The 11,283-nt window shown below is 35.2% G+C and overlaps 1 protein-coding gene across 1 annotated transcript; it reads right to left on the minus strand.

Annotated features, from left to right (window-relative positions):
• Positions 1-8,230: 8,230 nt before the first annotated feature.
• LOC145165585 (abscisic acid 8'-hydroxylase CYP707A2-like) lies at positions 8,231-11,010 on the minus strand. The gene is made up of 7 exons (XM_079084329.1): positions 10,674-11,010; positions 10,276-10,597; positions 9,793-10,182; positions 9,401-9,563; positions 9,202-9,308; positions 8,967-9,085; positions 8,231-8,813 (listed from the first exon to the last, which is right to left on the minus strand). The coding sequence occupies exons 1-7, from the start codon at positions 10,874-10,876 to the stop codon at positions 8,714-8,716; spliced, it is 1,404 nt and encodes a 467-aa protein (XP_078940455.1). The 5' UTR covers positions 10,877-11,010; the 3' UTR covers positions 8,231-8,713.
• Positions 11,011-11,283: the final 273 nt, after the last annotated feature.

Genomic DNA, 11,283 nt, shown 5'->3' on the forward strand with positions numbered 1-11,283 from the left:
GATAAAAACGTCATCTTTAGTTATTGTTTTTAGATTAATTTTTAGTGGTCAAATTATTAGCTAAATCTATTCCTTGTGTTCGATACCCAACTTACTTTACTATACTATAAACTGACTAGGTATACTATATAGGTGCATTAGTAGATAAGTAGTTAGGTTATAAATTGAAAGCTAGATATGTATAATTTGTGCACATCAATGGGATCAAATTGTCTAGAAAAGTGTATGATTGAGGTTGATTAGGAGACATGGAATGTATGATTGAGGTTGATTAGGACACATGGAGCGAAAGGGGAAAAATGACTTTTCGAAGATAACGTGGCAAGATCACAAGTCGGCTCGAGGAGATGTGTGGGCTGTCAGGAGAGCGAGACCCGAGAGTGGGGGTATGGGGCGAATTTGATAGTGGTGGTGTTGATTGCCTCTAGGTATTGTCGAGATAAGGGGGAGATGAGATCAAATTGTCTAGAAAAGTGTATGATTATGGTTGATTAGGAGACATGGAGCGAAAGTGAAAAAATGACTCATCGAAAATAACGTGGCGAGATATAATGATCTTTCGTGAGGAAAGATCAAGACAACGACAATTAAACATGCGAAGGTGTGTAAGGACGGATTTTTCTTGAAAAGTTTGGTATATGGTATTTTATTTGGTTATTGAAGAGGACGGGGTGAGGTTATGGAAATGAGTAGTCACATGTAAGGCTTCGACCCAATATGTTGGAGGTATATGAGCTTTAACAAAATGGTCCTTATAATGTTATTAATGGTCTTATGGTCCGGATCATGTGTTCGGATATCTTATTTTGTTGGGATGTGCTCGGCATGAAAAACGAAAGGTGATATAGTTTTTTTTTTCAAATAAATAGTTTAACTCACGGTTGTCAAATTTGTCCTTGTTATCGCCTTGAAAAAATTTAATGTCACATTTGAATTGATTTTGAACAAAAGCACGGAAATGGAGAAATTTATCAATGACATCACATTTATTAAGCAGATATACCTAAAGAAAGTGAAAGTAATGATCAAGAAATTGCTCCTAATCACGAACGGATTTTTTTAAGAAACGATCAACCAAATTTTTGGTTAAATTTACAAAGATGATTGTAGCAATACCCTTAAGAAGAATTGCCTAATTTATTATTTTCTAAATCTTTATGTTACGATAGCTTTGAACTAAAACTATAACTAAAACACGTTTCCCGCCCCCTGGATGGCTTGTTGATTCCGGCGGTTGACAATAAATAAATAAAATAACAGAAAGTGTCGTATAAAATTCAATTTGCATGTATTAATAAAGTTTATTAAAAGTGACATAAACCCTTAACTATCAATTAATTATAATTATCACAATTCAAAACATCTACTTAACATAAAAATTCATCGATAAAAACTGTGTCTCAATGTTTAATCAATATCATAAAATAAGTTTATTATTATCCAATAATAAATAAGTCCTTAAAGTTACATTTTGTTTTTATTGGTCGTTCCAACTTCCAACTCCTAAATTTATGATTTTTAGAGGACCACTAACTCGATCAATCAAGCATGCAGATTATTCATTATTTGGTAGGAGTTTGGCGTTACTGCATGACAAGTGTATCTTATTAATGAATTCTATAAATTGAAAGACTTGAATTATAAATGCATCTGAAATAAATTGTCAACCATATTTGTAAATCCAGTTTATTCCAAAGTCAAAATTGTAATGCCAATTGGGAGTTGACCAAGATGTGGATGTGACTCAAAGGTTTTATACAAATGGATTATCGTAGCAGTTGACAATAAGTTTAAACTATAAAATTATATGTTTGCTTTGATATTATATTATTAAAAACAAATATTGACTTGATTTAACAAAATAACACAGAAAACTATAAGAGACAGTGATAATGGCTTCAACGGTAGAGGAACACAATATTTGACCAAGAAAAGTTCATGTCTCAATCTCATCGCTGTCATTTTCTTGGAATTTTTAATGAGATTTGTTGTGATGCCGGCTCATCAATGTCAAATTCATATGAAATAAACGATATAGAGATGAGATTGTGACGATACTTTATGAACAGTTACCCATACATGTCCAAAAAGACAATGACAAAATAACTCGGTTGATATTTAAATTGGCAAATTGGCATTTGAACTCTAACTGATTAGGTCATATTTGAGGCGCTAGTTGATTGGGGTCAAGAAGTTTTTAGTAAACAACCAGTATCGACAATATCTGCTTCATGAAAGGTGTTACTAACATCCTTGATTCATACAACCAAAAGGAAATTCAAAATAGCAGGATCTGGATCACTTTTAAGGCCATAATAAACCATATTAAAAGCGGATTAAAAAGAGGGAAAAGGATTGGTAAAGCCATATAAAACTGTTGGGACCCTCTTGCTTATGTGCAACGTGTTCACGAATATATTCAAGATTGGGGGTGTTCAAAATCGGGTATCATAAATTTCGAGTACTTTGTTTTAATATTTGAATCTGTATTCGAATGTCAATTATTTTGTCCAATGCTCGAGCTCTCGCCTCCCCTTCACAGTTGGGTCAAAAATTATTCGAAATGCACTCATTAACAAGACAATTTTATTCAGCTCTTAAGTATGAACCCTTGGAAAACGAAACTTAAACACAATATCACCCGGCCATATATCATCCCAAAATTTAGTTGTTTGACCATTACCCACTTATCTTTATTTTATTTTTTATTTTTTGAAGCAGCAAATATATATTAAAAAGGCATTACGCATGCAAGTAGCTAAGTGCAGGTAGAATGTACAAACATAAAGGGAATAACAAAATTAAAAAAAAAAAAAAAAAAGAGAATCATACAAATGAGCTAATGGTGAGCAACTCCACTGAGCCCAGTTATCACATCCATTTTTACCCATGTGTATGAGATAGACATTATGTTATCAACTACTTTTGTAGGAAGACCTTTCATGTTCTTGAATACTGCATCGTTTCTGATCAGCCAAATATTCCATAAATGTACAAAACAATATTGTGTTAAGCACCATTACCCACTTATCTTAGAAGAAAACAAAGTAGATTAGTTTTTAACATTAGGGATTGATTGTGTGTCCATCTTTCCCATGGATTTGATTGTCTTTCTCATTCCCTTTTTAGATTTCATCTTGTAATTGTCTTTTTGTTTGCCAAGTTTTTTTTTTCTTTTTTGAAACCAAATAACATAAAACCGATTGAACCGAACCTTATTTTTCAGTTACAATTATTGTAGAGATGTTAGAATTTAGAAACCTGATTAAACATAACTGAACAACACTAACACTCTTAGTATTCACCCTGCCTTCATAAATACCGTATTTTTTGTTTAGATTCTCATAAGAGAGCCTAATATGTGTGTAGCAAGTTATTTATCTTTTTTTTGAAACGACGATTTTATAAAAAGAGAATTCCCTGCCTAAGATAAAAAAAATGATAAAAAAATGCAGGAGGAAACAAAGTCAAAATTACATAGCCTTAAAAGGACAACATAACCAATGAGATCAATTACAAATACCAAAATTACCCCTATTCTTAACCCAATCGGATACCGTAAAGATGATGGTATCTGCTGTTTTGGAAGGGGAGTGATGAATGTTGTTAAAAAGCATGTCGTTTCTCACATTCCACACGTTCCATAGAGGACCGTATACGATCTCCATAAAAATTGTTCTCTTCTTAGGGCAAGCACCCCAATTTACCGTTAAATCGAAGGCATCTTTAATAGAGTTGAAACTTGGAAGAGGGATGTCACACCATTTAAAAACCCAGAAAAGGACCTCGCGAGTAAATGAGCAACCTGTCATGATGTGATCAATGGAATCGAAGCCAATAGAGCAAATATGAAAGGAAGTCGAGGGGGTAGTGACACAACGATGATTAAGAGCGGTAACGGTAGGAATGTGATCAAAACTCTCTCTCCAGATAAAGCACGAGACTTTGAGGGGAACAAGATTAGTCCAACACAGTTGCATTTGGAATTCCACACGTGAGTTTGGAGTCAATAACGCACCGGAGGTGGCTCACAAAAAAAATCACCATTGGCACATCTTGTTTTTATCCTTGGATTTCCAAATATCATTTGCATCAGTGAGGTTGACGGTCGATATAAAGTTGTTTAGTTGATGAAGTTCCAGCTATTCAGGCGGCCTGCGAGGTATTCTTTTCCAACTCCACGTGATTCAGGCGGCCTGTGGAAGATAATATTTCTAAAATAAAACATGATTGTTTGGAGTCTAGTTTAAAAAGATGAGGAAACCTCGACCCAAAGGAACCTCCTCCATACGAATCTTCGAGCCAAAAGAGTGTTTGATCCTCGTTCCCAACCTGACAATTCAGAATCTGATTAAATTGGATACCAAGAAGATCGAGGTCCTTGATGATTTTGACAATATTCCCCCAAGTTTCGGGGACAGAAAGTTTAGCAAGCCTCATCACTGATTTTCTCGCGAGATTGTGTATGATGCTGATAGCTTGACTCCATAAATCAGTGTCTTTATTCTTGAATCGCCAAATCCATTTAAAAAGGAGGTCAATATTAATACTTTGAAGAGATCCCACGCCCATACTGCCTTTTTCTTTGTTCGTGAGAACAACCTTCCAATTAACTCAACAAATCTTGTTTTTATCCTCGGTGCCACCCCACAAAAAATGCCTACGGATTCTCTCTATATCGTTAAGCACCAACATGGGAGCTTTGAAGAGAGAAAAATAGAATAATGGCATGTTGCCCAGCATCGACTTGACGAGAGTAAGGCGCCCTTCGAATAAAATAGTCTTGGATTTCCAGGTTGAAAGTCTGTTTTGAACCCGGTTAATAATAGGTTTCAAATTCCGATTCAAAGCCATGTTCGCTCCGAACGGAACTCCTAAGTAGGTGAAAGGAAAGGAGGTCAGTTTGTACCCGAAGATACCTGCACAATTGGCCACTTCAGTATTAGGAACTCTGATGCCGAAGACGCTCGATTTATGGAAATTCACCTTTAAACCTAGAACAACGTTAAAACAATGAAGAATTTGAGACATGTTAGTGAAGTTAGAGCTATACCAATGACCAACAAAGATGATGCTTTCTGCATAAAAGAGATGTAAGATGGATGGGCCGTTGTTTGGAGTTTGGATGCCATGGAAAAGAAAGCGTTGACAGGCTGATTTCATAGAAGCATTTAGTCCTTCCATGGCCAAGATAAACAAAAGGGGGATAAAGGGTCCCCCTGGCAGACACCCTTGGAGATAGGGAACTCCAAGGTCGGGGACCCATTAATTAACATCGAAGCCCGTGAAGAAGTAATACAACATCTAACCCAAAAACGCCAACGGTTCCCGAAACCCATTTGAAGCATAATAGAGTCAAGGAAGTGCCACTTAACGGAATCAAACACCTTGTCAAATTCGACTTTGAATATGAACGCCTTTTGTTTCTCTTTTTTTGCCTAAGAGTAAATATCCTTGATTATAAAAGGACCATCAAGTATTTTGCATCCCTCGATGAAACCGGTTTGGATGTCATCGATCACTATGCCTATTACCCTTTTGATGCGATTTGCAAGTGCTTTAGCGATAATCTTGTACAAGCTCCTATAAGTCCGATGGGTTGATAGTCGTTGCGGGTGAGCGGGTCTTTGGTTTTGAGAATTAAGGTAATGAATGAGGAGCTAACACCCCTAGAAAAACGCCCATTGGCTTCAAAGTATCTAACGAACCTCATGATATCGTCTTGCATCAAACACCAATACCTCCTAAAAATCTGGAATGTGAATCCATCCGACCTGTGAGCTTTATCACCCCCACTGTCCCATATAGCAGCCTTAATGTCCTCAAGACCGAAATCAAGTTCCAGGAAAGCGTTGTATTCCGAGGAGAGGCGTCTGAAGTTTTAGTTGAGGAGAAGGGGCCTAACAGTCTGAGTTTCTCTGAATTTTTGTCCAAAAAAACGTAATGCTTCCGCTTCTAGAGAATCTTTATCTGATACCCAATTCCCATTTACCATGAGACCCCGATAGTATTTTTTTCTGCCTTTAATTTTTAGGAAATTGTGATAGAATTTGGTGTTTTCTCCCTCGTCAGTGAGCCATTTGATCTTGGCTCGTTGCTGTAAGTCGAGCCTAGATAGGTTCTCAAGTTCAAGAATTTTCAGTTTTCCTTCCCTAAGGAACGCCTTTTCTTCATCAGTGAGTGCTCTTTCCTCCGCAGCCCCATCTAAACCTTCCACCTTAGCTTTGATGCCAAGCTAATTTATAATTTTCTTTTCGGTATGTAACAAAATTTGATATTGGTTACTTTGATTGTCCTTTACAAATTCTTTTATTTGTTTAATTAGTGGATATTTTAATTATGAAGAATTGACAATAAAGAATCAGTGAAAACGAATTGAAAATAGAATAAAAAATAAAGTTAAGGTTGCTTGATCAATCTAAACAATTGTTCTTCAACATGTTAAAATTGAAAGATTTGGGTCCTTGGTGGGGTGTTAAAAGTAAAAAATTCATAGGATCTAAACTCTAAACCTTATGGGCCTCGATCCCAGAGAAGGTATCCTACAAAATCTTCAGGGATGAATATATTTTGGTCATTCAAGAAAAACCAAAACTTGAAATATGTTTAATTAAGGACAATTATGTTTAATATTGTCATAATACAACTTTAAAACTGACTATTAATTATAATATTGGTTATTAAAAGAAAAAAAATATTTATATAAACCAAGGCTGTCAAGATTCGGATCCTACCTAAGATCGTTTCATGTGTTGCAAGATCGTGATCGTAAGATCGGATCGGGATCGGAAGATCCTACCAAAATGAACTCATATTCATTTTTGCTCGTAAGGTCTTGCATGTGTAGTATACATTATTACTTGATGTCGATTAAGTCACTGATATAGAGCCAACTTTAACTTTTTAATCATGAACCATAATTTTTGTTGCTACAAACTGTAAAAATTAATAATAAAACATCTCAATTACAAAAAAAAACAAGATCATTATGATCTATAACTAAAGACTTAAGATCATAAATAAAATATGATGAGTGTAACATGCCTAGTTCGTGATGAATTGATAAAGTGATGATGCTCTATGAGACTTCTTGCATTTCGCGATACTCGATTTCAAGTTGAATAAACAAATTTTCATGTTCGACTATATAATAAAACTAGAAAGGTAGGATCGGATCGTATTAAGATCTTAAGATCCTAGTTGGGATCCTAAGATACCACTATAGATCTTGCATCATATAGATCCTAGTATGATCGGGATCGTTTTTGGTTTGTAGGATCTTAAAATCGTAAGATTTTAAGATCAAGATCGGGATCTTAACAACCATGATATAAACGTCCTTGACTACTTTTCTGGTAATCAATGGTACATTCGTACCCTTAACACATGCACTCTCACACAAGTTCATTAAAAACAAAGGCAGTTTGGTTTGCATCTGCACCTCATATGCACGTAAGAGAAAGTCTTGGTTCTATAAGTCTTACAAAGTTTAAAAGTCTTTATAATTATAAACCAACTTTATTTTCATTCTCGAACCCACGTGAGATGAACTAAACCATTAAACTCATTTTGTTTACTTCTTCTAACATCTTCACTTTAAAGATTAATTTCATATTCATCTTTAATATGTTTTGGATATGTGATATACCAAAACGAATGTATCATGTAGGAGAACATAAATATACAACTGTTTATATTCGAATTTCGTGCTAAAAATGAGAAAATCATTTTTTTTTTGAAATTGGTTAAAACCAACTTTCCAACAAAAGAGAGTTAAGGTAGCAGGAGATCATGGTTAAACTGTAGATAGAAGGTACAAATATAAAATGAACAATTTAAAACAGTTTGATTTTTCCCATGATAAATCAAAATAAAATCAGTTGATTTAAAACAAAAAAACTAATGTTGTTTTTGGATGGATGGATGGTGAAGTTTGTCATCACAGGCATCAAGATTGACCATGACCACATATACATTGTCGATGATCTGTCATATTAAACTCCATTCCGTCTTTTATACCTTCGACATATGATATCAATCAACAAATCCAATAGATGATTATAAACTTTTTTAATTAATATACCAAAATATCAAGTTACAGCTGAAATAAGTAGTATCACAGTATACAATTGAGTAAACACTTTTAGCAATAAGTATATAATACATGCTATAAAATATTACTTCATAACACAATTATTTCATACACAATTTATATATTGATCAACAAAAGTTGTAAAATAATAACAAGATTTTATTAATATTGCCTTACGGACTTATACAATAAAAGAAAGTCAATAACATCTCCTGACTTGGTAGTTTTACCTAAATACGTTAAAAAGGTATGACCTAACTCTGCTACAATAAACCACGTTCCCCCTAACCTCCTATTCATTACAAAATCATCAAGAATCTTTTTCTCTTTTCTTCTTATTTGTTTAAGGAAACTCTTTATGTACAATTTGGTGTCCTTTAGAGTCCTCTTTATGCCTTGGCCATAATTTCCTTCTCCTCAAAACGATTCTTTTATCCTTTTTCTTTTCTTCTTTGACTAAATCAGTCAAACATCATTGTAATATATTCTAAAAATAGTAAGTTTCTTTGATTTGTCTTCTTCTCAAACCCCAATCAATCTCCATATCGAAATACCCCTTCTCACGATTTGGAAACATGCCCAATCCATGAACCTTAAGGTCTTGTTTTCCTCTTGTCATCTTTACAATTGTTTCTTGGGAAAGAGTCTTATGGGCAAGCCATTTTGGGGAAGGGCAAATGGGGCATAATGAATTTCATTTTGTGGGCCAACCATTGACCATCTGCAGAAAAAAGAAAATTCCATGATCAGTTTAATATACTTGCAGTTCTTGAAATAATTCCATTTTTAGCAATTATTTTTAGGTTTTGCCCATGAAATGAAGACCTTTTTATGGTAAATAAATGATTTGAAGGATTTGTTAGATTTCACCAACCTGTATTTTGTGGTCATATGATGTATAAGCACTAGTATCTCCAACTTGGCTAGCTCGTTTCCTGGACATGAGTGGGTCCCATTGCCAAATGGCATAAATGTATTGGGCTTTGGTGCCACCTGCCAAATCATTAGAGATTTACCAAATCATTTTCCCATTTTGACCAAATAAAAGATACTCCTTAATTTGTTTTTTCAGTTAATTCAACTAAATAATTACAATTTTAAATATTTACCTCGAATCTTGACGGGTCAAACTTCTCTGGCTCCGTGAAGTTTTCGGGACTATGGTGGATGTTTCTAAAGAGTGGCAATACCTTCCATCCTTTTGGAATAAGGTACCCTGAGAAAAAACAAATTTAAAATATTAGAATAAAATGATTTAAAAGTATTTAATTAAATATTAAGTAAACAAACTAATTAAAATAAACAAACCTTCAAATTCAACATCTTCGACAGCTTCTCTGAAGGTAAAAGATAAGATAGAAGCAACTCGGAGGGTCTCTTGAATGACTCTTGAAGTTATGGGCATTTTCTTGGTATCTGCCCAAGTCAAAGCCTTGTCATCTTTCCCCTTCATTATCCCCTCTTGCTCTTCCTAAAAAGTCAAACATTTAATATTAATTACAAACTAAACTATGGGCTAAACTAATATGTTAATGTCAACTTGCCATTTTCAACTTTTTAATATCTTCAGAAAAAAGAATGGTAAATAAATAAATGGTTTTGAAAAAAGATTCAACTTTTTGATATTGGCGTTTAGGGATCAATTATTTTAATGTGAGATTTCTTATAATGCTAAACACTAAAAAGAGAAGATTTCTTACAGTGACAGCTTGTAGGACAGTGGGATTTTCAGCCAAGTACTTGACGATCCATGTCAAGACACTAGCGGTGGTGTCCCTGGCGGCGAAGATGACGCCGATGATGTTGTCGGCGATTTGTTCGTCGGTGAGCCCTTCTTTCTCTTCCATGAACGAAGCCAACAAATCCTTATGTTCTTCTTTGTTGGTTTCCCTTCTCAAAGAAAGAATCTTGGCCAGGATCTGTGCTAGTTCCCTCCTCGCCTTCATTGATTTGTTGAAGAGTGTTCCGGGAAGATTAATCGGCATCGAATTGTACCCTTTTTCAAGAATGTAATAACATCTCTTGAGATCCTCTCTGTATAGCACCTCATCTTTTCCGAAAATGGAAAGCAATGCAACATTGAATGTGAACTGCAAATATATAGATAAGATGATGATCAGAAAACAGAGTAAAACAGAGTGTGAGTTACACCTCTTGTATTGAGTATTATTTACTTCACTTACTGTTTTCATTTCCTGAAAAGTGTTGATGAGTTGTTGGTCTTCCCATCCTCGGAGTGATTGGACGGCGATGGATTCGATATCAGGGATGATGTTTTTGATGGATTCAGGGGTGAATGCTCGGAGAACAAGACGTCTCAATTTGGAATGGTAATCACCTTGGTGGAAGAAAATTGCTTGTTTTCCCAGCATTCTCTCTTTGCTAGCAGGGAATGTAGGCTTAAAAAGATGAGATTTGGTAACAAGCACAAGCTTAGCAGCAGCCGGGCTTGAAATCATGACACACCGACAACCCAAAACATGGGTTTTAAAGATCGAACCATACCTGCAACAAAATCCCAATCAGTAAACAAATTTAGAGAAATTAACTACGAGTGATGAAACTTGAAAATGAAACTAACTTTTTGACTTTAGAAGCGAAGAAGACATTTGGGTTTTGCGAGTAGAGTTGGAAGGTCTCGCCAATATAAGGCCAACCGAGTGTTCCGGGAGGAAGAGGGAGGTTTTTCCGGCGAGCGGCGGAGGTGAAGAAAGATTTGAAGAGAAAGAGAGTTGAAAGAAGGATAAAGAAAGAAGAGCAGAAGACGAAGGTAATGAGTTCCATTGTTAATCCCTTTGTTATTTAGGTTGATGGTGTTTTGATAGAAAGTGGGAGGGAGGAAGCGAAGGTATATATAAGTAAGCTTTGGAAGGGGAAGGGTGCACCATTACAGCTAAATACACTCACACGGAATCTTGCTCTCCAGCTCATCTAACAGGGAAAGGAATGGGGTTGGGGATGGGGATGGGTGGTGAAGGAGCTAGATAACTACTATTGCAGATGTGTCCATGAGTTTATCTTTTTTTTTTTTTCATTTACTTTTTTTTATAATCAATAAAACCATTTTAATAAAAAAAAAAAAATTATAAGATGAAACTAACATACAAAATAGAGGTAGAGGTAAGAGGGAGTGGGGGCATGACAGTTAGAATGCAGAAAGGGCGTGTGGGATGCGAGGAAGGGGGGAATCG

This window comes from Lactuca virosa, chromosome 3 (assembly GCF_052849685.1).
Source record: "Lactuca virosa cultivar CGN04683 chromosome 3, Lactuca_virosa_CGN04683_v6, whole genome shotgun sequence".
Classification (NCBI taxonomy): domain Eukaryota; kingdom Viridiplantae; phylum Streptophyta; class Magnoliopsida; order Asterales; family Asteraceae; genus Lactuca; species Lactuca virosa.